This window comes from Polyodon spathula, chromosome 3, assembly GCF_017654505.1.
Source record: "Polyodon spathula isolate WHYD16114869_AA chromosome 3, ASM1765450v1, whole genome shotgun sequence".
NCBI lineage: Eukaryota > Metazoa > Chordata > Actinopteri > Acipenseriformes > Polyodontidae > Polyodon > Polyodon spathula.
In genome coordinates this window covers 3,514,233-3,541,750 of record NC_054536.1, presented here as the reverse complement: position 1 = coordinate 3,541,750, position 27,518 = coordinate 3,514,233, and the positions used below count along the sequence as shown (strand labels likewise).

The 27,518-nt window shown below is 38.8% G+C and overlaps 1 protein-coding gene across 4 annotated transcripts in view; it reads right to left on the bottom strand.

The window, feature by feature from the left end:
- Window positions 1–27,518, bottom strand: part of LOC121310411 (dnaJ homolog subfamily B member 6-like) — a 44,396-nt gene that overhangs the window by 2,213 nt on the left and 14,665 nt on the right. The window contains exons 3-10 of one of the 4 annotated variants that reach the window (XM_041243602.1): window positions 26,139–26,248; window positions 25,212–25,274; window positions 24,570–24,680; window positions 22,734–22,871; window positions 22,113–22,266; window positions 21,545–21,615; window positions 3,305–3,463; window positions 2,139–2,265 (exon numbers count right to left, since the gene is read on the bottom strand). In XM_041243602.1, coding sequence (XP_041099536.1) covers window positions 2,168–2,265; window positions 3,305–3,463; window positions 21,545–21,615; window positions 22,113–22,266; window positions 22,734–22,871; window positions 24,570–24,680; window positions 25,212–25,274; window positions 26,139–26,248 — 904 coding nt within the window. In that variant the 3' untranslated portion in view covers window positions 2,139–2,167. Of the gene's footprint in view, window positions 1–153; window positions 2,266–3,304; window positions 3,464–21,020; window positions 21,616–22,112; window positions 22,267–22,733; window positions 22,872–24,569; window positions 24,681–25,211; window positions 25,275–26,138; window positions 26,249–27,518 lie in introns of those variants that run through there. The other 3 variants (XM_041243605.1, XM_041243595.1, XM_041243610.1) reach the window with 3 other exon arrangements.

Below are 27,518 nucleotides of genomic sequence, written 5' to 3'. Positions count from 1 at the left end.
GAGGCAGCAGAAACAGGTGTGTGAAAACAACAAAGTCCTGTAACTACTGTGTATTTACATAGTAGTTCCAATCCATGTGTACTTACACATAATGCCAATGTTATTATGCATAGTTACAATGTATTTAATGTGTAACCTGTTTTGAGTGATATAACCCTATCCCTATCCTTAATCCTTACCCTAACCCTAAACCTAACCTGATTCTGATACAGCTGTGTATTTACATATAGCGTACAAAAAGATTCACACCTTAAGTACCTACCTAAGTAACTACTATGTAAATATACAGTAATTAGAGACACCATGTAAAATGCTACTGAACTTTCTTTTTCAATCAGTCAAGTCTATATTGAGAAGCTTTGGAATCACTGACAGAAGGACATGTGTGCAACTCCACTGTACCTGTGAAATACTTGTGCACAGAGGGTAACCTCTATTAAAAATATGACACGCAGGACTTGTTAAGCACAACACATGACGTTTGAGCTGTCTGTATGCTGTTCTTTACTGTCATTGTTGTATGACTTCACTTGGTGTAGCACAATGTACATCAGTGCTAATTATGACAGGGCAGAGTGATATTAGTCCAGTTGATGCTTAGTGGACACTGAAAAGGGTCAAAGGGTCATGCACAAACCTATGAACAATTACATTTGTAAAGAATGCTTTATTTTGGGCTGTAAAATGACACAAAACAGAAGGTAAGAAGGGTGATCCACGGAAGGAAAAATATGCAACGAAGCGCTTGGACTAGAACATGGGCGTGCTGAGGCACTGTAGGCCCTGGAACAGCATTTATTAATGGTGAGAAGAACTTCATTTGAGTCAGGAAACTCCAGCGATAGATTCTTTATTAAAGCTTAGACTAGACAACACGACAGCACTGTACATGCTTTCACACTACATTCTTTGGCCATTGACCTTCAAGGTACACCTGCCCATGAATGATCTTGCAGATAAGTGGAGAGACTGTAGGGAAGCCATGGGCAGGGGGGCATGATAGCTACCCTCCCTGTTAGGCAAAGCCAAAAAGCAGACAGAGATTTGATTCAGGTTAAAGCGAGTAACCAGCCAGAACCACTGCTTTGCTTAATGTAACTTGTGTAGCAGAAGCACTACAGCTATCAAGCGAGAGATAAGGCAAAGAATACTGTCCTGTACAGCCACCTGCATCCAAATCAATGAGGGGTCCTGGTGACATTATAAACAGTAACAGCACAGACATCGAGTCATTGTAGATGTAGATAGAAGAGATCATATATCAATGCTTACAAAAAATAAAACATGTGATACACACAGTGCAGCATGCCACAATGAATTAGCCATTAACAACTTGTGATGCTAATATAGAGATTTTGGCAACAACGTTGGATTTCATTGCACACCTCTAAACTAATGCTGTTTCAATTTTGTTTCAATTCTGCTTCAACCTTTTTAATTCCCGGTTTTTAGACTGTTTAAATATATGTACTGTACGCATGTGTAAGCAAATACTATTTTGAGACTGTTGTAATGTAAATAACCCCCCTGCAATGTAGTCTGTAATATAATAAGTTATATCTCTTTGTTGCTGTGGGCGAGAGAGCTGCTCTGACAGGGGTCTCTGTGTCCCAGACTGCACACATTACTTTATTTCAGGAGGAACAGTATCAAAAGATGTCTGACTGTTTCACTTTTTCTGTCCAATTTTTATGCATGTAGGTACGTATGTAATTATGCTTGTGTATACAACACTCTTTAAATTAATTTGACATTTTAGGGAAAAACTAAACCCCTGCATGTTATTTTTTAGCCCAGAAAGGGGTTTCTGTCACTTCAAACCCACGCTAATGAGACTTGGCAAACAAGACTTAAAACAGTGCGGTGTCTTCAATCCTTTGAGAATTGAGCTGCAATGTACATGCAGTCACCCTCTAATAGGATCACATGTCTTAGTGGTTTGCTTGACTATTCAGTACATTTCCAAAACTCAACAAAATGGCAAACTGTGTAAGACTGTGCAGTTAATGAGATTACACATATAGTATGCTGTGACTTCATAAATAATGTATAAGTTATGACATTAAATTGGCAAAAAGCTAGCCAGCAATGGCTTGTACAAAGATGCAGTATCTTTAATTGCTATTTAAAAGACTCACACAGGTGCTGCTGCTAAAGTTATCCATTTTTAAAATGTAGTTCCTGCCCGGTGAGTCAGTCTCGATGTCTTTTTCTTCTTCGCCTCTTCCTTTAGCCGTAGTTTCTTCCTCTTGCCATCAATGTGTCCTGGGGAAACATGGCTGATATAAACACTGCTCACAGTTGCAACATGTTCCAATGCATGCTTCCTGCCATGATCACACACATTCTCCAACATGTATTGAGGATTCTCTGCAGCATGGATGGCCAAAGCAGGCCCTTCCACTCCTGGTCTTTGTTCCAACCCTGTTTTAAATGGTTTAACTGAACCAATGAAACCAACACCCAGACTCTGAAGCAATTAATTATATCATTCCACCTGTTGAACCTTGAGTGGAATGGCCCTCCAGGACTGGGATTGGACACCCTTGCTCTAAACTTTCCATTTGGTATCCAATCCAACAAGCCTCTGAATTGCACCACATGTGAAAGACAGCATTACTTCCTTTGGTCCCAATGTGCTCAGCAATTGAATTAGAAGCAGCAGTTTAGATAGGCTCACCCCATTGAAGAGAGTTAGCAATTCAAAGTAAAAACAACCAAATACAATATGCTGCCCACTGGCTTGCTTAACCCATGCAAAACAACATAGTGTTATCAAAGCGTGCTTGAGACAGCCTCGTTTGGAATCAATATCATTTAGGAGAGTTCATATGTAGGATTGACCCCGTATTGCTTGCTTTCACTCACACAAAGCTGCTTGTCTAAAGCTCCTGCGCACCAATGTTCTCCAGATAAGACCGTCTGGTAACACCATAACAGACAGGCCTGTTGTACACACTACCTTTGAGATACAGCATCATTAACTAAGAAAACTGTACTAAATGACATGTCCAGCAGGAAAAGCATGTCCAAGTCCTGGATACTGGACACTTGGAGACTGAAGGAAAATGACACAATATTCATATAATGCATTTGATGTAATATATGGAGATTTCTCAACCCCTTCTCTGTGAGACTAAATGAAGCCTTTTTTATATATTTTTTTCTCACAAGAAGAAGTGAGACTATAAACTGTGCACTTGATCTCGTGTTAAATCCTAACCCACTAAGCAGCAGCCCCTGTGTAGGCTCCTGCCCGCGGGCCTTTCCTCTATGGGTGTAAAAGCATTGTCAGGGCTCACACCTCTGGCTGAGCCGGGGCCACTAGCCTGTGTGCCGCGCTCCTCTTCCTCGTCATTCAGATTGCCGTTTCTCAGATAACGGGTGTGAGGTGACTGGGCTGGCAAGGAATACTGTCCTCGACGCCTGCGCTCGTCAGCCAGAGCCTCCTCATCCTCCACCCCTGGGGAGCAAATAGAATCGCAGTTCAGTCAGGAAGCTCATGCCTTACTTTATTTACAATAGACAACATTAGTACATTATATATATATATATATATATATATATATATATATATATATATACACATTCTTTGGCCTCGCCTTTCAAGGTACTGCCCATAAATTAGCTTGCAGATAAAAGGAGAAGCTGACTGTAGGGAAGGCAGTGAGGCAGGATAGCTGCCTTCCCTGTTAGACAAAACCAAAAGGCAGGTGGAGGCTGGGGGTGGGCACAGCAGGGACGTAATGGATTGAGGTAAGATGTAAATCCCTTCATGCTGATCATTGGAGATATCATTTATCGAAGGACAAACAAGAAACTAGCTATTCAATTAACATCTCTAAACTGAAGCTAGTATTGGAAGCGCCCAAAATATGCTTGATGTTTACGTGATTTGATTTAAAGTTAAAAGTAAGTTTCCTGCCTGAACCATTGCTTTGCTTAATGAAATCCAATTTCCCTGTAAAACAGTGTATGCGAACAGTAACTTTAATGTTTACTATGCTTTCCCCATGTTTATGAATGGTCAAGTACAAGACTAAAATGTTTGATGTTAAATGTACAGTAGGTATTGTACACCGGTTCAAAATATGGTGGATGTATTTGGAAAATAGCCGAGGTTCTTAAAATGCAGTACATCATCCTGTCTACCCCTGTGACATCATCTTGTCTACCTCTATGATGCTCTGGGGTTCTGGCTAATATGCTTAAAGGTATCTATATGGTAAAATGATATGCCATTATTTGAACTTTCACCTTTCTCCATGTTATTTAACCTTTCACAGTACAAAACTACCCAATCTGCAAGCTGAATACTAGCCTACAGTGCAAATTAATAGCAGCCATGTTTATCTTAAGGCTTAAGCTATAACCTTGAAGTCACATCAGTAAAATGTAAACCCCAATTCAAAAACAGCAGCTCTAGATCTCCCCAGCCATTGAGAATATTTTCAAAGACAACATTTCAATTTAGAAAAGAATTTCAAACAAGTTCAATACATTACCTTTACTTGAAAAGCAAGATCCACCATTATGCACAAAAACAGTATAACAAACCATAAGCAACGTGTTAGTATCAGCCACACATAAAAGCCAGACAAATCTGACTATAGAAAGATGGAGGGGGACACAAAACAACAAATTCACAGCTGCCTTCAAAATACACAAACACATTATCCAGAAGATCCACAATGAAGGTGATGCAATTCAAGTACACATTCAAGCTTCTTAGATGCACACTTGAGCATTCAATCATTCCTTTCCATTCATATTGTACATAGCATATCACATAGGGCCTGTAATTAGACCTACACATAACAATGAGATTCTCGGTCTTCTTTTTCACCTGGTAATTTACATTTATATTGAATTAGGAAGGAGACTGATTATGCTGAGAGATTCTAAGCAGATCGCATCTCCATTGTGCTGCTGTGTAATTAAAGAGAGAACAGGAGAAGAAAGGAGGCCAGATGCTCCTCAGCAAGACCGATTTTCATTTAGGAAAGTCTCAGATACGTTTCGAGAAACCTTTCAATATTTAAAAGCCCTTTGAAAGGTGTTTGTAATACAATGCGTCACATCACTGATTTATCAAAATTGCAAATGGGTTTTAGATAATGTACAATATAATATTTCCACGACACTGAGACATCAAATGGCTTTGCAGTTCCCCCAACTGGAATTTTGCTTGGGTTTGACAATTGTAACAGGGCTGGAGGCTGGGTGTGCACCTGCGCCCCTGCGCACCGCAAGCGAGAGTCTTAACCACCATGCAAAAGAGCCAGGCTCGTCTCATCTCACTGACAGGGGGCACAATCTGTAACAGCAATGCATCACACAACACTGCCTGCTACACAATGCATTTTATTAATTTCATTCTGTCCTAATTCACTAATAAAAATGTAGCCTGTTCAATAGGGTAGCGATACTAGCAGTTTAAAGTTGGACATTTTTTCCAAGTGTTAAGTGTTTAACCCTTGTCAGAGACATGCATGTGAAATATCAGCTTCAGTGTTTATACCGCAGCCTGTTTGCAGTCCACAGTCATGTATTTATTATTTATTCAAAGTCTTTTCCACAGACTCAGAATCATTGTACAGGTGCAGTTGATCACTTCAAGGGCCAGGACTGGAGTGGATATACACACAGGGGTAAGGGGTGAGGTGAAGCCCATAGGGATAACGAGGTGAGAGCTGGGAAGGTCTTGAGCCTCCACTCGTGATTTTCTTTGCTTCAAGAACTCTCTCACACGGTTTGTTTCCATTTGGATAACTTTCAAGTATGTGCAGTTCGGATCAGTCACCTCCAGTACAGGTCCAATACAAATGTTTGTTTGTTTGTTTATTGTATTTATTTCTCAGGGACACATACAATTATAACAGAAGTGTCACTTACATGACACAAGATGCCAGTAGGCTAATTTCCATTGACAGTCCCCGGGCAGACATTGACGACAGCTGCAATACATCTCCATATTACTTCTGCTCTAAACTATAGCAATAACCTCCTATTGAATATCTGATAAAAATACATACAACATGATAGGTCTAACTTTTGCTAAATTCATTTTATCAAATTTCAAATGTCAATCAATAATAATTCCTAAAAATGTAACTTCTGAGACTTCCTCAAGAACTTCCCCATCAATTTGGATGTCAAAATTACTAGTCCTTGATTGCCTTGTGGAGAAACACATACTAACTGTTCATTTTACATTTAGAGTCAAACATGAAAAATTAAGCCAATGTAGAAGCTGCCTCAGTGCAGGTTTTTGCAGATACATATATAACTGTGTCATCAGCATCCATTTGCACCCCGGCACCTGGGCACACCTCAGGGAGGTCATGAATATACACACTAAAAAGTAAAGGTCCCAACACTGACCCCCGTACTCCCACACATTTTCTAAAAGTTGATTTAACATTGTTAATTAAAGCACACTGGGTACTGCCCTTTAGATAGGATTCAACCCATCTCAATGCCACTTCTGAAAAATGGAATCGGTATGATTTAGAGAGAACATGGTGGTTAACTGTGTCAGATGCCTTCTTTAACCCAAACACACAGTCCCAACCAGACCTCCTTTATCCAAATGCGCTTCTGTCTTCTCTGCGGATTCATTGCGGACTGACCAGCCAGTACTTCAGTCTAAACCCTAATGATCTATCAGCTGTCCAGCTATTGTCTTTTCTAAGACGTTAGGTAATGTTGGAAGAATACTGATCGGTCTATATAATGCATCCCCTGTTGAGGGTCACCAGATTTCTATAATGGAATGATTTCAGCAGGTTTCAGCTAACACTAAACTATCAGTCACTATTTTATCTTTAATTTGTAGTTGATACCCTACATGTATGTTTCATCCTTTTCTTTTAGTTAGACAGTCTACATGTCTCCATATCACTTTACTCTTTCCCCAAGCTTCATTTAACAGAGTAATAGAACATTCTGTCTTTGCTTTGCGTATTTCCCTAACTACTTTATTTCTTAATCCTTTATGATCATTATCTATTTGACTTTTTAATGAAGATTTTAATGCTAAATCTCTTTTCTTCATAAAATCCCATATAAATTCATTTATCCAAGGTAAGCAATTTCCTGATCTCGGTTTGACTTTAGTTGGTACTGAGAATCTATCAATAACATCCTGTAATTCTCTTAGAAGGGCCCTACATCCAGTATCTAAGCCTGTACTTTCCAACACTCCATCCCAACTAATCTGTTTCATTCTCAAAGATAGAGAGATTTTTTTTTTGTTTTGTTTGTTTTTATCTCTTCTATTCAAGCAGTTATGAAAATGCTTTTTTGGTCAGTTTTCTACTTACCAAAGTTATGATCAGATAGACCATTGATTAAATTGTAAGTACTTATAATACATAAGTTTGCATCACAATCCTTTAGTCACTGTTTAATTTCTCATGTATTACACATGAAGCAAAAGACACCTGCACTTTGGAACCTCGTTCAATTATAAGAAGACTACCACCTGTTCCCTAGTAAAGGAAACACATTCAATTCCTCCATAAAAATAAAAATGCAAAAACGTTTTTAACATTACATCAGAAGTAAGACATGTTAGTGAATGGAGACCATGCTGCAAAACTAGTGAACAACTAGGTTATACAGGCTTTTATTATTATTGTTATTATTATTATTATTATTATTAGCTGGAGGCCTGACAATACAAAACTCCTATATAATTAGCTTTCATATTTGATATCTGTTTCAATTACAGGATCCTTACCTGAATTATAAAACAAACACCCCAAGAAAAAAAACACAAACAGCAACACAATCCATGTATTATCATTAAATTACAAAGTACCAAATAGTCCACGATAATGAGATCTTGTAATACTCAAAGGCTTCTCATTGCTGAAATCAAAGAGCGTTTTAATTGAGACTACAAAGCACAGCCACAGTGCATTATTTCTTCAGTGCCGTTTTTAGCTTACATAGAGATGTAACCACCAGCCTCCTTCAGAAGTACACCACGTGCGTCCCATTTGGTTGGTTCAGCTTATCTCTGTGATGAGCAAAGTTTTCATAAGCCTGCTATCAGCCCAGCTAAGCTGCACAAAGGCTGTGATGAGCGCCGAGGAGTGCATGTTCAAATGCAATCCTTTCTGAAGTCCAGAGCGTGAAATTACAAATAGATTCCATCAGTGATAGACAAGCGCTACTTTTTTATATATTCATTAGTGATGTTTTTTTTTTTTTTTTTTCCCCCCAGGGTGTACTGGTAAATTCCTGCGGCAAAGACTCAAGATGTATTTTTTAATGAAAGGAGCCTTTTTACATTTTCTGCTAGGGAAACTCCAATATTATCCCATGGTAGCTAGCGGCTCTCTCATACTAATATTGTCCTATAGAATTGGACAATATTCATGTATATTTTATTTTCTATTTTAAACAATCTGTCGGAGGAACACGTTGTCTCAAATCCGATAAATTCTTTAACATGCAATGTGCAAACTCAGGGATGCTTGTTGCACTGTGCCCTGTCTCCCCTGTTGTGATTCTGAACAAAACCGGATGCTGGTGCCATTCACATGTTATTATTATTATTAGTGCTGCCAAACTCGGGGCACTTCAGAAAGGACACAGCAAAACGCCTTCACTTTACAGTACTGTGAACATGTAAGAGTATTTTGTGTTCCTTTTTAAATATCTGCAGTTTCCAAATTAATGTAGAAAATTTAAGAAATGAACCAAAAGATCTTCGACAGAAGAGAAGGGGGACCATGGAGAAAATTGCTAGCGTTAGAAAATAAAATGAAAAATATTAACAATCTTGGTTAATACTTCCTAGCCCATTCTGATCCACCCTTGAATAAGGCACATCAGAACACTCTGGGCCCAATGTGTTCCAAACCGCACTCTGAGATCACAGGATGCGGGGCTGCTGGTTATTCCTAGAGTCAACAAAAGCAATACGACAGAGAGGGCTTTTTCTTGTGGACCTCCTAAATTATGAAATGCTCTGCCTTCGTTTGTCAGGGAAGCTGGGACCGTTACAGTTTTCAAGTCAAGACTAAAAATGCACTTTTATAAAATGGCTTTCTTATCTTAGCGGGTTTTAATGTAACTTTAACATTGCTGCTTTTGTGTTATTTAAATGGATGGATTGTGACAGTTGTGTGTGTGACATACTATACAAATGTATTGTGGTTTGTTTCTTTTTTCTGCTATGTACAGTGCTTTGCGATACTTTTGTATTAAAAGCGCTAAATAAATGCTATATATATATATAAGATTCAAACACAGGCTCCCTTGAGAAAGATATGTACAACATATCGAAACGTTCGGCAGCTGGCACTTTGAGCTAATATATATATATATATATATATATATATATATATATATATATATATATATATATATATATATATATATATATATATATATATTATTCGTTTGTACTTTTCATAGTTATAAATGACCATGGAGGCCTTGCTGCAGAGTAAAAGTAATTGGTCTGATGGTACTGCTGTGTTATAGAATGGCCACAAGGGGGACCCAAAGTCTTCACAAGTACAAAACACTAAACACTGTGTAACAATTTTTTTTTTTTTTTTTTGGTTCTGGGTAGTAAGTGTTATTTCCTAATTGCTTATGCCTCAAAAGTATAGAAAATGACTATTACTCCCCACAAACTTAGCTTTTGTGACCAGGACAGTGATATTTTGAAATTTACCTATTTTCCAGAACATTCCAGATAGATTCAGTGCTGAGTAAACTTGGAGTAACTTCTAGAACTTTCCAGTAATATAAATAGTAGTATAAATACAAGGGCCTTAAGCCCACCAGTTCAGTTTAGTTCCAGCTGCCTAAGTGGATACATATCTGCATTTTTCTGAGATGGCATCAAGAGGCTGCAATGGTGGCATTCCTGATGGGTCTCCAAGGCAGTTTTACCAAGTTTCCCTGCTATCTTTGCCTTTGGGACAGCAGGGACACCAAGGCGCACTACCACAGGCGGGACTGGCCACAGTGGACCGAGTTCTCCATGGGGAGGAACAACGTCAAGTGGGAGCCCCAAGGTGCTGATGCCACCACTGCACATCAAATTGGGCCTTATGAAACAATGTGTCAGAGCTCTAGATAAGGAGTCGGCAGCCTTCAAGTACCTTCAAGACTTCTTCCCTAAGCTGTCTGAGGCAAAGGTCAAAGCAGGTGTCTTCGTCGGACCACAGATAAAGAAGATCCTGGAGTGCACTGAATTCCCCAAGAAGCTCACTAGTAAGGAGAAAGCGGCTTGGAACAGCTTTGTCGCAGTGGTTCGGGGCTTCCTGGGCAATCACAAGACCGAAAACTATGTGGAGCTGGTTGAGACTCTGGTGAAGAACTACGGCACAATGGGCTGTAGGATGTCCCTCAAAGTCCATATCCTTGATGCTCATCTTGATAAATTCAAAGAGAACATGGGCACATACTTGGAGGAGCAAGGCGAGCGCTTCCACCAGGATATACTGGACTTTGAACGCTGCTACCAAGGACCGTATAACGAGAACATGATGGGAGACTACATTTGGGGGCTGATTCGTGAAAGTGATTTACAGTATAATCGTAAATCCCGAAAAACTACTCACTTCTAAATCTTTTGTAGTCATTTTTGTATTACTTTAGTATAAATACATTTTAATTTGGATTCATATGTTGTTTTTTTCTGACTTTATGTGAACGAAAAGACCGTTTTCTCATTGGAAATAGGTACATTTCAAAATATCACTGTCCTGGTTACAAAAGAAAAGTTTGTGGGGAATAATAGCCATTTTCTATACTTCTGAGGCACAAGCAATTAGGAAATAACACTTACTACCCAGGAACAAAAATTGTGTTACATAGTGAAAATGCCCCTCTCCTAATTCCAGTTGTTATAAAAAGAATTGTATTTGCTGAACCTATAAGTTGAAGTTTTACACAGGTGACACAGAAAGCATCCCTAAGGGTTTGTACGAAACAGTGAAACACAATCCCTTGTCTCAGTAATGCCACTGTAAGCATACCCCCACTGAGCAGGCAGTTAAGATGTTGTTACTTTGAACGGCAGTCTCTTTAACACTATGGCATAGTACAACACCCGCTAGCTAGTCTATTGATCGTTTAACAAAGCTGTGTTGAAAATAGTTTAAACACAACGTTTATTTGCAGGCTGTTTGACACATTTCCTGCTGGCTGTTAAAGCTGATCTCACTTTGAACAATTCAGGTGGGAGAGGACATGCCTTTGGCTGGCCAAGAATGACAGAAACTAGTATTTGAGAAATAATTGACATTCTTATCATAACCTCCCTTAACACCTATCGGCAAACAAGTACCACTGTAAAAACGACAACCTTATATCACAATAAAATATATGACAAACGAAAGGCAGAATTTGGAGTGTATTTGTGTATTTCTCATTGTAACCAGTAGAGGGTGGTGTTACACTTTACAGAAATCCATTCAATAGTACAAAGACTAGCCCAAGATTAGTTTACTAGGCAACTGTCCTAGGTAACTGTAGCCTTCAGCTATTGAATGAAACAGAAACCAACCACAACAGATTTACAAAGGTGTACTTAAGGGTTACTTATACTAGTGTCAAGTAAATGCCACACTTCAATGTAAAGAATTTGCTTATAGTTGCCTTACCTTTTGCCTTATTTAAAAAATGTACCTAGCTCTGTAGTACACTTTACCGTTAATTAACACCAGCTGTCTGTATTTAATATAAAACAAATTATTACATGTGAAGTAAAATGTAACTTTACAAAACACGTGCTTTCTCATCCAAAAAAATAAAATAAAAATAGGTAGCAGTTTATGATGAGCGTACTCTGTTTTAGGGAAAACAAATCTGGTCCTGCGCAGTGCAGGGTGAAAATAGTGTGGGCATGCACAGTATGCAAAGTAGGAACATTTGATAACATCTATTATGTCCTGTCTCATCACTAAACTGTGGGTTTATGAGAGTAGTTTGAAATCTGCTCTTGTAATGGGCAGTGTTGTGTGATATACTGCTGTTATAGACTATGTCCTGTCCCATCAGTGAGAGAGAGTAGATTAGGTTAAAAGCTCTAAAACCCTGAAAGAAGACAAACATGGCTCAGTGTGCCCTGTTACACTATCTTACATCAAGATTGTTTCCATTTTCAGAGGCAACTGAATACATATTGGTAGACCAAACGAGGTAAGGACTTCAACGCACCCGAAGCACAAACCTCTTGGACCTCAACGCACCTCAACCACAAACATCTTGGACCTCAAAGCACCTCAACCACAAACCTCTTGGATCTCAATGCACCTCAAACACAAACCTCTTGGATCTCAACGCACCTCAAACACAAACCTCTTGGATCTCAATACACCTCAACCACAAACCTCTTGGACTTCAATGCAACTCAACCAGATGCTAATGATGTCTGGTGGTTTAAGTGGGTACTGTGTTCATGTTTAGCACTCACTGTCACTGCTAGCCTTCATCAAAGCTGCTGGTTGATAAATTCATTCAGGCAGGAAGGAGAACAGTTTGAATGCACTGGGCCTCTGTTCTCTTCCATGCCACATTTGCTTGAGGGCATACACAGAGCCCTTCAGGCAGCGCCACAGGCACTCCATTGTTTAAAAGCACAGTCTGCTTCCATCACAAGGCCCTCTATATCAGTAACATATGATCCAGATTGTTTGAGGCCTCCAATCTAGTGAAGCAAACCATTTTTTTAAAGCACCTGTCTTTTGCTTTGGTGGCAATCAAAGGCCATTACAACACATCAAAACAAAAGCAAAGAGACAGTACCATCTAGACTGAATGAATGAACTGGCTGGTAGAGCCAGTCTTCTCCTAACACACACGCCTATCTAGAATTCATCCCCAATAGAAACATACATTGTGGGGCAACAAAAAATGGTCCGATTGCATACGTTTTCAACTTATAATGTTGAAATGTGTTTCTCAAACCCCCCTGGACTGTAATGACGGCATTCTCTTTTCCGCGGCGGGATAATGGAATTCACAGCAGGAATCTCCAGGTTACCACTGGAGACTGTTGAACGCGCTAATGACCCTTGATTAAGCACTGCCTACACACATTCACTCATAACCCACATCCAATTATATCTTGTTTTAAATGCATGCTGAAGAAGCACTGATGTGGGATTTACTGCGATAAGGTTTAAGCCATGCTGTCAGGCATCGCAGTAGAATCAAACGTGTGAAAGAAAATGAATTAAACTCAAAAGGAAACACCAGCTGCATGAATGGCAATGCTACACCACTAATACTTTTACCAGTCATCACAATGTGGATTAGAACAGAACTTAACACATTAAATTAAATTACATTCAAGCCAGACTTTAGAACAATACATGAGGTATGCTTTACCATAATCAATTAATTAATAAAAAAAATTAAGTAAATTTGAGTCTCTGAAAAAACAGATATGTGTGGTACAATTATGCACACAGTGACTGAAGGTGATATATTTTTCATTGTATTCATTATATGCCCCTGGGTACTGCAACACCTTCATGATATATTATATATATATATATTATATATATATATATATATATATATATATATATATATATATATATATATATATATATACACACACACACACACACACAGTGGCTTTCAAAAGTATTCACCCCCTTGGATTTTTCCACATTTTATTGTGTTACAACATGGAATCAAAATTGATTTAATTATGAGTTTTATAATGTCAAAGTGAAAAATAAAATCTACAAATTGTTCTAAATTAATTACAAATATAAAACAGAAAATAATTGATTGCATAAGTATTCACTCCCTTTGCTATGACACACCTAAGTAAGCTCTAGTGCAACCAACTGTCTTTAGAAGTCACATAATTAGTTGAATAGAGTCCACCTGTGTGCAATTAAGGTGCTTCACATGACTTTTTTTTTCACAATTGGTTAGTACATTTCCTAACAAAAACTATATCATGAAGACAGGAACATTCAAAGCAAATCTGGAATAAGGTTTTTCAAAAGCACCAATCAGGGGTAGGATTTAAGAACATTTCCAAGGCATTGAATATCCCCCGGAGCAAAGTAAAGTCCATTATTAAGAAATGGAGAGAATATGGCACAACTGTGAATCTGTCTAGAACAAAAGAGTATCCGGGCAAGAAGGGCACTAGTCAGGGAGGCCATCAAGAGGCCTATGGCAAATGTCAGCTAGAGTTTGCCAGATGGCACGTGGAAGAAGATTCTATGGTCTGATGAGACCAAAATAGCTTTTTGGTCTCAACACTAAGCGCTACATTTGGCGCAAGCCTAACACCGCACATCATCCTGAGAACACCATCCCTACCGTGAAGCATGGTGGTGGCAGCATCATGCTATGGGGATGCTTCTCTGAGTCAGGGCCTGGAAAGCTCGTAAAGAAAGAGGGCAAAATGGACGCAGTAAAGTACAGAGAAATCCTGGAGGAAAACCTGCTGAAGTCTGCAAGAGATCTGGGACTTGGGAGAAGATTAATCTTCCAGCAGGACAATGACCCCAAACATACAGCCAAAACCACAGTAGAGCGGCTTAAAAACAAAAAGGTCAATGTCCTGGAGAGGCCCAGTCAAAGCCCAGACCTCAATCCAACTGAGAATATGTGGAAAGAGTTGAAAATTGCTGTTCACCAAAGGCCCCCATTCAATTTGACGGAGCTGGAGCAATTTTGCAAAGAAGAACAAGCAACAATTGCAGTGTCCAGATGTGCAAAGCTGGTACAGACTTAACTAAATAGACTCATGGCTGTAATTCCTGCCAAAGGTGCTTCTACCAAACATTGACTCACTGGGGGGGGGGGGGGGGGGGAATACTTATGCAATCAGTTATTTCGTGTTTTGTATTTTTTATTAATTTAGAACAATTTGTAGATTTTATTTTTTACTTTGACATCATGCACTTTTTTGTGTTGATCAGAGGAAAATTTTGATTCCATGTTTTAACACAATAAAATGTGGAAAAGTCCAAGGGGGGTGAATACTTTTGAGAGCCGCTGTATATTAGGACATTTCAGACAAAAGCTTTCTTCAGCTATGTACATTGCAGTTATACCTACTTTCACACCTATATTATATAGTCCAGTGCAAAAGTATTTGGACAGTTTAAAAAAATTTGAAAAACAAGAAAGTGAATTCTATCACTGTTCTATTGAAATATAAAAATATAATTATTACATAGCATGCATAAAATAAAAAATAACATGCAAAAAAAGAATTTCGTACTTTGACAATTAGGCGCAGGCTGTGTGGTCCAGTGTAACAAGGAGGTCCCCAGTTCAAATCCCAGCTCAGCCACTGACTCGTTGTGTGACGCTGAGCAAGTCACTTAACTTCTTTGTGCTCTGTCTTTCGGGTGAGACGTTGTTGTAAGTGTCTACAAATGATGCATAGTTCACACACTCTAGTCTTGTCTCTTGTAAAGCACTTTGTGCTGGTGGTCCACCATGAAAGGCTCAAAATAATAATTATTATTTGGGCACCCTTACATCAGGATGGGCTCACACAATACTTCGCTTCCTTTACTGATTGCAGTCTTTTTTTGTATTTTGAAACCAGTTCCTGGCATCTTTCCAGAGATATTTTGGCCCATTCTTCAACACACACAGCTTTGAGTTCTGCAATAGACTGTGGTATCCCTTCTGCAACAGCAGCCTTCAAGTCAATCCACAACATTTGACAGGACTCAAGTCTGCAGATTGAGATGGCCAATCCATAACCGTAACCTTCCTTTGTAGACATTGCAGAATGATTAGGGTCAAACTTCCGTCCAATAAGCCTTCTGGCACTGGGTAACACATGAGTTTAAATTTCTTGATTTTTTGCAGCATTCATTGATCCTTCTACAATACAAAGGTCACCAGTGCCTGAGGCAGAAAAACAAGCCCATCCCATCACACAATTCTCTCTTCCTCCAAACATGTTGTTGCTTTCTTGGTGAAAAAACTTATATTTTTGATTTGTCTAATCATAAAATTTAATTGAAGAAATCATCAGGCTTCTTCAAGTATCCAGTGAAAAACAATCACTTTTTTGTGTATTGTTTTAACAAAGGTTTGCATCTTGGTTTTTGCCCATGGACATTCATCTTGTTAAAGCATCGTTGAATTGTTCACTCCTGAATTACTTGACCATCTTCTCTCATTTCAAATCTTTTTCAGTAATCAAAGGATTTTGCCAGGTTGCTCGAACGATTTTTCCAGAAATCTTTCTTGGTCTTCCACACCTGGAGCTAGTTGCAGTAGTTCCTGTTCTCCTGTGTTTGTAAATAATAGCCCACACAGTGCTTTTCGGTAAACCGTTTCTCCTTTTCCTTTAGTTGTATCAGTGCCACTTTGAGACAGTTGCTGTGCTCCTTAGTTTTAACCTTTTTTGTTGCTTTTTTCCAGCACAAATTTCCAATTTATTTTTCAGCACTTGATAATTATGCGTTTATTCTATAATTATCATCTGGTGCTGGTTTTCAATCACGATAATTGTCAATAATTAGCAATGAATGGGTTTCACACAAAATATGTTGATTGCCTAAATACTTTTGTCAAAGTATGAAATTAGCATGTTATTTTTCATTTATGCATGTTATGTATTAATTTGCTATTATAAAGCTGAATTGCTACTTTATATGTTTCAATAGAACAATTAGAAATGACAGAAAGCAATATATATATATATATATATATATATATATATATATATATATATATATATATATATATATATATATATATATATACACACACACTCACACACAGTGGCTTGCAAAAGTATTCAGATCCCTGACCAATTCTCTCATATTACCAAATTACAAATGGTACATTGAAATTTCGTTCTGTTTGATATTTTATTTTTAAACACTGAAACTCAGAATCAATTATTGTAAGGTGACATTGGTTTTATGTTGGGAAATATTTTTAAGAAAAATAAAAAACTGAAATATCTTGCTTGCATAAGTACTCAACCCCTGTGCTGTGGAAGCTCCCAGTTTGCACCGATGAAAGAAATTGCCCTAACGAGGACACAATTACCTTACCATTGGCCTCCACCTATGAACCATTAAAGTTGCTGACACATTTTCTGGATAAAAACCCCACTCTTGAAGGATCATTGGTAAGGCAGTGAATCTGAAGGAAAATGAAGACCAAAGAGCATTCTACAGAGTTAGAGATAAAGTAATACAAATGCATAGATTAGGGAAAGGGTACAAAATAATATCCAAGTGTTTGGATATCCCAGTGAGCACAGTTGGATCAATAATCAGGAAGTGGAAGCTACATCACACCACCCAGGCACTGCCAAGAAAAGGCCGTCCCTCAAAACTCAGCGCTCAAACAAGAAGGAGACTTGTGAGAGAAGCCAGAGAGGCCAACAATCACTTTGAAGGAGCTACAGAGTTCAGTGGCTGGGAGTGGAGTAATGGTGCACCAGTCAACCATATCAAGAGCTCTGCATAACACTGACCTGTATGGGAGGGTGGCAAGAAAGAAGCCGTTACTCAAAGTACCACCTGAAAGCACGTCTGAAGTTTCCCAGAAAGCATGAGAGTGACCCAGCTGCGATGTGGGAAAAGGTTTTGTGGTCAAGATAGAGATTTTTGAACAAAACTCAAAGTGCTATGTGTGGCGCAAACCTAACACTACCCATGCCTCAAGACACAACATCCCTACAGTGAAGTATGGTGGTGGCAGCATCATGCTGTGGGGATGCTTCTCATCAGCAGGGACTGGGCATCTTGTTACAATTGAAGGAAGAATGGATGGAGCAAAATACAGGAAAATACTGCAAGAGAATCTGCTTCAGTCTGCTAAAAAAACTGAAGCTTGGGAGGAAATTCACCTTTCAGCTAGACAATGATCCCAAACACAAGGCCAAAGCAACATTGGAGTGGCTCAAGAACAAAAAGGTGAATGTCCCACAGTGGCCCAGTCAAAGTCCTGATCTCAATCCCACTGAGAATCTGTGGTACTACTTGAAAATTGCGGTCCACAAGCGTCGTCCAACCAACTTGAACAACCTGGAGCAAATCTGCCAAGGAGAATGGGCCAAAATCACTCCGACACTGTGTGCAAAGCTGGTACATACTTACCCCAAAAGACTTAAAGCTGTTACTGCAGCCTAAGGTGGCTCTACCAAATATTAATGTGTGGGGGTTGAATACTTATGCAAGCAAGATATTTCAGTTTTTTATTTTTCTTAAAAATATTTCCCAACATAAAACCAATGTCACCTTACAATAATTGACTTTAAGTGTTTTAAAATAAAATATCAAACAGAACGAAATTTCAACGTACCATTTGTAATTCAGTAATATGAGAATTGGTCAGGGTCTGAATACTTTTGCAAGGCACTGTATTTTTATATACACACATCTTAAAAAAATAATTCTCATTTTTTTTCTGTAATTAAATTTTTTTATTCTGTAATTTTATTTTGGCTCTTAGTTCTGATAATTGCATAAATCCCAACTACAGTTTTTTATTCATTATATATATATATATATATGAGAGAGAGAGAGAGAGAGAGAGACACACACACACACACATATAAAGCCTTCACTGGCAGCGTAACCCCAGCTCAGAGACTTACACAGGAGCTCTGGAGCAGGCAACCTTACGTGAAGAGAATAAAGCAAGAACTCATTTTCTAGCAGCTCGGCCACCATACTGAATCACTGGCATGGCCTACATTGTGCCACTTGTCAGGAATAAAACCCATAATAGCCATGTATGTCCATGTAGTATTTTCTTATATATTCGTATAATTATTATATTTTTTTTATAACCAGCTTCTTTTTCAAAATGCAGTAGCTGGAAGATACTAGTACATATTCAATACAGTAGAAATGGTTTGGTACGCACCAAAATTAAGAGTCATCATCCAAGTCACTGTCTAGCTCCACCTCCGTCTCAGGCAGTTCAAGCGACTGGGACGGCAGCGTCAGACAGCAATAATAATTTCTGACTGTTTAAGTAGGAGTCCAGATTTCTGGTTAATACAGTACAATGTTTAACAAATCATCACACATTCTCTCTATTTCACTCTCCTGCGCACACACTGCCACCCTGGGGATTCAAACACTTTGTCAATGTGTTAGCGTTGTTCAACACGTTCGCTTGAGAACACAACTGTATTTATATAACGGAGGACATAAATATTATTTAACTAAAATGGTTATGTAAATACAGTTTTTTAAACTCACATTTAAATGCAACAGCTTTCAAACATCGACACCTCCTCTCACCCTCTCTAAGTTCCTTAATGCCACTGCCCATAACTGCATCCCTCTTCTCTATGGACGGCTTAGAGATCCCTGCTATAATTGGTTGTTTCAAGTGCCGATTAAAAGAACATTATCGAACTTATGAACTGGAGCAGTTCCACCATGGTTCCATCTATCACTCTGTTTTGTAATATCTTGAAGCAGCCAATGATAGCGCTAGCAGGGAGGGACTGTAGTTAAATTGGAACCCTCCCAGAGATTGTTGTCAGACTCCGAGTCTCTGGGCAGGTATGGCTCATCTTGCAAGCGTGATCACCCTTGCTGCTTTTATGAAAGATGTGTTCCTGTTAAATATACTGATGTATGGTATGCCTTTGCATCTTAAAGAAAAATATGGAAGATGCATTTTTCTTTATTGGTTCGCATACGTACCAGTTATGTGAACCACTGCTTAGTAGAAGACTGACGCTCAAGAGGTGAGTTTTGCATTAACAGTAATGAATTGTGGAAGTAATAAGGTCACTACACCGTTTGTACCGAAAGCAATTTTATATTACACGTGATGCCCATTTAAACAAAATGACCTTCCAAGACCGAACCAGTCTGAACATTAAACACTGGGTGTGCGACTGCTGGTATTGTGTATATTATACGAGCGCAAGTATTATTTGTTTCACCTGAATACACTTAAAAACACTAATAAATGTCCTACTGCAATAAATCATTCGTATGTACTTGTAATTTATTCCTGTGGCAATAGCAAGGAATGCAGTAACTGTGAAAAGTGCTTTCAGAAGGACTTGAGGGCAAGGCCACACATTCCTTATCAACACTTTATATATTTGAAAATGTACCAGTATGATTCTGGCGAAATTCTAAATCTTTTCTCTTCATCCAATATTTTTCAATTACAATTCAACAACTAGAAAAATGTACCCCTGTATTTACTGTATCAAAAACGCAGCAGTGCGAGACAAGCTCAAAATGTTCTGTAACCTAGTAAATATTCACCATCAATTGTAATAGCAATCTTACAGTTGGGACCACCCAAACCAATGCGTTCAGTTAGTACAGCGACACACACTGCATTGAATCCAATAATTAATGCATGTTGCATTCCATTAAGCAGACATTTGACATGAGAATTAATCCATGAAAAGCGTGAATGAAGAGTCGACAGCAGTATGCACACTGAAGCACAAAGGGGAAAAGTGATCAGCAAGTGCTTTAAAAAGGCTGCCATAGCAGTTATTAATAAAAATAACCTAATTTGTATGGTGCACTCATTCAGGATCGAGTCCTTGAGTCTTTCGTTCTACATTCTTTCTGTTGTAAACCCTCCTGGTTGGACCATGATATACAGCAGCTTCCCTTTCTCTGTTGCCTGCATTGCTTTGACTCAAATGCAAGTTGATCATACCCCCCCACCACCACCTTTCCCTTCCCCTCTAAAGTGATCCTTTCTCTCCTCTACTACTTTCTGCAGCTCTGATTGGCTATGTGTGTTGTGCACCTTGATCAGGGTACTGGACATCAAATGCTAGCCTTATGGTTCTTCTAAATCATCACACAGACTCCACAATTACAACATCCCTAGGAAGGATGTAACAAACAATTTATTGATTCCAAATGACTTATTTTGCAAATTACAGAAAAAAAAAATATCTTTGTTTATTTTATTTATGTTAATTTCTTTCATTAAGCCTGGTTATGCAACAGCAACATAAATATTTAACAGCGCTTAGTATCAGCATTCATGCAGAAATTAATTACTGTTGGGTTGTTTAAACAAAAATAAAACAATGCATATTAATACTATTAATTTATTAGCATCATTATTAATAGCATGTACAAAAAGACAAGTTAGAAAGTTGTAAAACAGTTTATATTAAAGCAGGGTTCAATTTTCTAGTCTGAAAAAGCAAAAAAAATAAATAAAAAAAAACTTCATGCTTCAGTAAAATGTACATTTTGTCTGGTCCCAACACTAGCTAAATGGCAATGTACACCTAGGGAAACAAATGCAACACAGCAAAGTGCTTACAGAAAAGAAGTACATCAAAATGAACAAACAGGAATATTATGGTCCTACTAGTAGAATATGGTCCCAACAAAAGCAAACTGCAATAAAACGCAACATCTCATAGGCTCCAATTCAGAAATACATTGGGTAAATTGTGGAAATACAGTCTGTTCAAGGTATCTTCCAAAACAACCTCCTCATATTAAACCAAAAAGGTGAACATTGTTGAAGCACTTGCTTTGACTCAAACAGGCTGCGTGGAGCTACTTGTTATCCAACCGTAGGAGCTGCTCCTTACCATTTATAGTGAGAGATCTTAACTGCCCGTCTTCCTCAACCTCGACTCGCTCCTGCCCATTCTCTAGGATTCTGAAAGACAGTTTGAAAGAAACATTTTACACTAGTCATTCAGATTACAGTGCATACCCTTTTCTACATAATCATGTGTGTTAAATGGGCATTGCATTATACAGCTGGTTAATAATATTCTATATATTATGTATTCTATATATAGTTTACAACGGAGAATGAATTGCATGCTATACAAGACAGGATATTCTTATGACTGTACTCAATTTGGCAAGGACCTCACAGCTCAACTCATATGTCATATGTCTTTTTAGATGCACTAGTCTGTAGCAGCAACATGGTGACAGATACAGGCCATGACAGGGGAAGCTGGGGGGGTGTTATTCTTGTACAACACACAGGCTCAGACCTCAAGAATCAGAGAATGTGTGTGCGTGTACCGAGTATCAAGCCATCTTGAACCGCTGAGTATCACCCGGAAATCAAAACAAGTTACATTACAATATAGCAAACTCCTCAAGTCACAGTTTAATTGGTTTAACATTAGAAAGACGCACCTTTTCGTGGTAATTTTTCTGCCGTTAATTATTTTGGTGGATGATGAAACTGATCGGAAGTTACCCATGCCGCCACCGCCTCCTCCTCCTCCAAATGAAGTGGAAGAAAACGAAGCAAATCCACCGCCGCCCATTTGCCCGAATGAGGTAAAGCCTAATTGAGAGAGCGGAACAAAAACGAAGAACCAAAACAAGGGTGACTGATGCTACCAGCAGAACGTACAAGTATGGGTAACACTTTAGTTCAGGGATCCGTTATAAGTGATCATAAACAATAGCAAAAGCGTATAATAGTCTTATTTCTAATCATATTCTACTGTTAATAGCATAATTAACATGTTTATAGATTATTTATAATCTTATAACAGATCACTAAACAAAAAGTGTTATTGAAGTATGTTACTGAACCAGGTACCATGATAATGGAATTATCAAAAGTAAGTATAATGGTTGGCTTCACAGACTTCACTGAATCTCATTTTGGACAACCTTACCCAAAGTAACGCTAGGTAGCTCAAGATTACTGCTAATCAGTCTACGAAACCAGCCAATGGAAAAGTTTGGTCAAACCTGTGGGTGTCTGGTTTTAAATATGACACACAGAAATGATGTGAGTAATACCTGGATCGAACCCAGAAAACCCTGCTCCGAAGGGAGGGAAACCACCGAACCCATGGAAGAACGGGCCCCCTGCACGGCTCCTGCTCACGCCACGACTGCCTCTTCGGTTTCCAAAGAAGTCATCAAAAGGATCATCTGCTGTAGTTCAGATTGAAGTAGAATGTGAGAGTTACAACCCCTCATTAGTATTTTTCAAAAGAATTCAACAAGAGATTAGACGATTTCCTGCAAAATATGGATTCATTTAAGAAAAACTCAGGTCAGTAGATCACAGTGGATGGCAAAGGCTCGTTTGACTGCTGTCCTAAATTCCCTGCACATCGCAGGACTAGGGGATCTGGCTGGAGATGAATGTAATGACCTGAAAGCCATATGAAAGTATTCAGCACTCAAGTGTCAATGGTCCCTCTGATAGAATCGATGAGCATTTTCAGTTCGAGGAAGCACTGACACTTGGGTGTTGACTCAATACCAGCATTAGTTTTCAACTTGTATCCAGGGGAACAGCTTCAACCAAGCCAGGACCAGGTGTTTTGTGCAGCCTGTATACAGATTTAGCCTTCATCTATAGTTAGAACTGGTTTGGCACTGTATCAAGAAGCTGGCTTTTTCAGTCAACCCACACAGAAACCGCACAAGTTTTGGGTTACAGACCCTTCATCCTTCAAATATTCAGAATGCGCAGCAATTTCAAATGCAGAAGCAACATTACCATGGTCATTTGATATCTATACCTAGGCTCCACCTGTGAAACCACTGATCTAAAACAGTGCTGGTATTATGATCTGCTGCCATTCGGATCAGCTGAAGAAAGACTATTATGTGTAATCACTGGAGATGGGCTTCCTGCTGGCTGACCAACTAGGTTAACCCAAACACTAGGCTTGGCAAATGATAAACATACTTTTGCCAGCTCAGTGGTATCAGTGACTCGCAATGAAATGTGTTTTCATTTAGCATCCCACAGCACCATAGCAACAGGACAGCAATGTCCTGCAGTCAGTGGCCAGCAGCACTGCCACAAACATCACTAGCGGTGCTGCGCACCCACATATAAACTTGAACACCAAAATGACTCATAGTAATGCATTTTAGAACTCTTAAATCAACTTTCTAGTGCAATATTTGTTCCTTTTTGTTCTTGCAGTACTTCACTGCAATAAAAAACACAGTGCATGTGAGCGATTGACACATTCAACTACTTTATATGTAGTAATCTAATCTCAACCCACCACATAAAATGTTATAAGCCCTTCAGTCACTGCTTGTATAATTGTACCATGTTAAGATTCCACTTTATAATACACGTTTTTTCAAAGTTTTGGCAATGCTCTACAGGGTTCACGCAAACTGTTTTAAATTTTCTAAAGTGACGATAATGCAAACTGTACTGGCTGCAGTCACAAGATTGGGAAGACCACGACTTGTATACAGTGCTGGAGCACTTGAGTAACAGAAAACCATTACCCACTTGAGACACAGGACTGTTTTAAGATTAAAAGACGAGTCAATAGAGTGCTGGACCTGTGCTCTGCAAGTGCTCACCAGTTATTTGGTTCTGCACAGATTCGGTATTGCCTGCTGGGTCAGACAGAACGCACAAAAAAGTCAAAATGCTGAATCATACAGGTCATAACTAAATGGTACAAACAAACCTAATGGAAGAATGATAAACTAAAATTGCACAGTCGCAAGGCAAAATACACTTTGGCAGCGTAATACACAACCACAGTGTCCTACTTGCATACTAGAGGAGCTTGCCAGTGCTCCCTGAAGTTGGGAGAAAGTGCTTCCCCAGATCCATACTCATATACAGCAGAATAGAATGTCACTCACCAAAGAAATCTGCAAAAGGATCTCTTCCTGCAAAGAATTCCCTGAACACATCTTCTGGGTTGCGGAATGAAAATCCATACCCAAAGCCGCCATTGTTATAGTGTCCTCCACCTAAAGAAAAGGGACACACTGAGTTTTAAACACAAATTCAAGTATAACTTAATCACACCAAAATGCTGAAGGTGTTATCCTGTAACAGCTCAAAGGGAGTGCAAATAAAACTGCATACCCTGTGAAAGCACAAGCGATTAAAGCAGTAACATTATCTCCTATTACAAGGATCTTCTTTTGGTTTACTGTTTCTCTATGGGAATTCTAGGATGTGGATCTATTGGTGTGTTTTTTAAAAAAATTTAATAAGGTCTGCAATATAAAATTAGTCGTGTTCCTTCAGCATAGCTGTTAACCAAAACAGATCCCCTGAAACACACAACAAACTGATCCTGTAAATAGATTGAAACAGACTATAGGAAAAGGCAATAACATTCAACACAAAGTCCAATTCTAAATGGCAGTAAAGTGGTTCATTTTATAAGTTTACATTTAGTGAATTCTCAGCCCAGTGTTTTATAAGCAAACAAAAATGCAATGAGTTTATCTAGTATTATTCCCACCATGCAAATGAGTTTATATTAATCGTACCTCCGCCGCCTCCTCCAATCAAGCCTTCTTTACCATACCTGTCGTAAATATCACGCTTATTGGCTGCAAGTGAAAGGAAAAACAAGTGTAAAGATCGACGGGTTAACTCTGCTAAACCATCAGGTACTCCTGCTTCAAGATTAGACAAATGCAGTTTTGACATCTGTCAGAGTTTACTTTTATAACTACGCATGGTGACAGAAAGGGCAATGAAGCAACAGCTCCCTTTTTAATCAAACGCTCCAGCATATTATGTCTTGTGCTGCAAACCTTGTGTGATAAGCAAGTGCAAACACATCATTTAGTGCAACTTACAAGAGAGAACCTACAGCAAGGATCTCAATGAGCATTCTACTTATTAACTACATTATAAACGAAACACACTGGCGAACTGATATTGCAGTTCATCTAACTATAAACTCAGGTCATACAGTGAATGCTTAAAAATCACTACTAAAGTAAGAATATATCAGCTACAAGGGGACTCAAAGCTTGGTAGTTTACATTGATCTTGTACACCAGGCAGCGCTCCCAGTTCAGGGCGTGATAATACCTAGGCATACCTGTGCCAAGTCCTGTACTACTGAGCCATTATCCAGAAATATTAACGATTCCCCCCTCCCAACAATCTTTTTATTTTCATTAGTGAGAAACAAGAAATATCCTAAACCTATAACAATAGCAAAACCCATGTTATTGCAGTAGATTGGGATTTATATGCATATGCAACTTAAGAGGCTCAAGTATCAGTCAAACCCTGTAATAAAGAATAAGCAAATTCAGCATAAAATTTATTTCTGCAAATCACGGAAACAATGCCAGCAGCTGCATATGGAAAGTAGCACAATGGTAAACAAAATGATAACATTTCACTGTATCAAGGACTCCCCCTTAAGCATGCGAGTGTTTGAACTCCGAGTCACGTACCATCCGACAGAACTTCATATGCCTCCGACAGTTCTTTAAATTTCCTCTCTGCATCCTCCTTGTTATCCGGGTTCTTATCAGGGTGCCATTTCAGTGCCAACTTTCTGTATCTGAAATGGAGCGGGAACAAAAATGGTATCAAAGAGCTGCATTCAACCAGCATGTGTGAGTTTGTGCCAGTCCGAGACTCTCTTGACGCATCAGTGCCAATCAGGAGCTACATGATAAAAGATGATTACCGTCATTAGTGTGAGCTTATGGAAATGGGACTCTAAATACCATAATCTAATCTACAAAATACCAGTACCTCTCCAAAAATCGCTTAGTGCCATTACACACACTGTCAAAGCGCTTAATACTGTAACCGGTAGGCTAAAAAAAATAATAGGTCCTATATGCTGTAATAGGAGATGTTACATAGACACTTCTGTAAAATACTGTGCTGGACATTCATAAAATGTGTTCTGCAAAGGGGGGGGATGACGACAACAAAATGTTAAAAAAAATAAAAAAAAAACCTAAAAAGTTACAAAAAAAATGTGCCACAATTCAGTGCCCCACTTAGATTGCATCCCACTTAACTTGTAACAATAATGGCATTTAGAATAATAGGTATGACAATGCTACAGGACAGCAGTCCTATATTGGTAGACCCAAAGGATCTTCAGCACAAAAGCGAGAGCAGGGATAATGTTGCTAGTGCTATGAAAGGTAATACAATAGATTTGAACACTTTGGTTAGCAGTTCTTTTTAGATGTAATCTTTGTTATTGAAACCAGCAATAGACCATAACATGCAAAAATAGATCATCGAGTTAAACAGTGTCAATACCTGAAAGAGCAGATCGCAATTGGATGAGGTCCCCAAATAATAAAATGCTCCCATGCTTTATATGCTGGACAAAGAGTTTGTATCATCTGTGCAATCCTGTATTATTGAAACGGGGAACGGCAAAACCTGCAGTTAATACCTGTTGACCAACTGGGAGAAAAGGGATGGGACCCGAGAGATTTCAAGAGCAATAAGAAATGAGAGAGATCTGGAAAGTGGCAGTGAAGAACAGAACTTCTAACAGGTGCACTTGAGCATCTTTAAAACAGCTGCCTGTATACAAATCGACATGTTTTATTAAGTGGGAGCTTAAGGGAATAGTGTGAATGTGTTAATTCAGGGGGAAATCATACATACAGTGCCTTGCAAAAGTATTCAGACCCCTGTACAGTAAATAATACCCCAAAAAACAGCACTATGTATGCATTAGGCAAGAAGTCAGGGAAACAGTCATTAGTGCTCGTTGTGAGCTTGGACAGCATACAGTACTAAAGGGTAAACATGGCTTATAGGGGCATATCTGTATTACTGGCTGTGTGGTCCAGTGG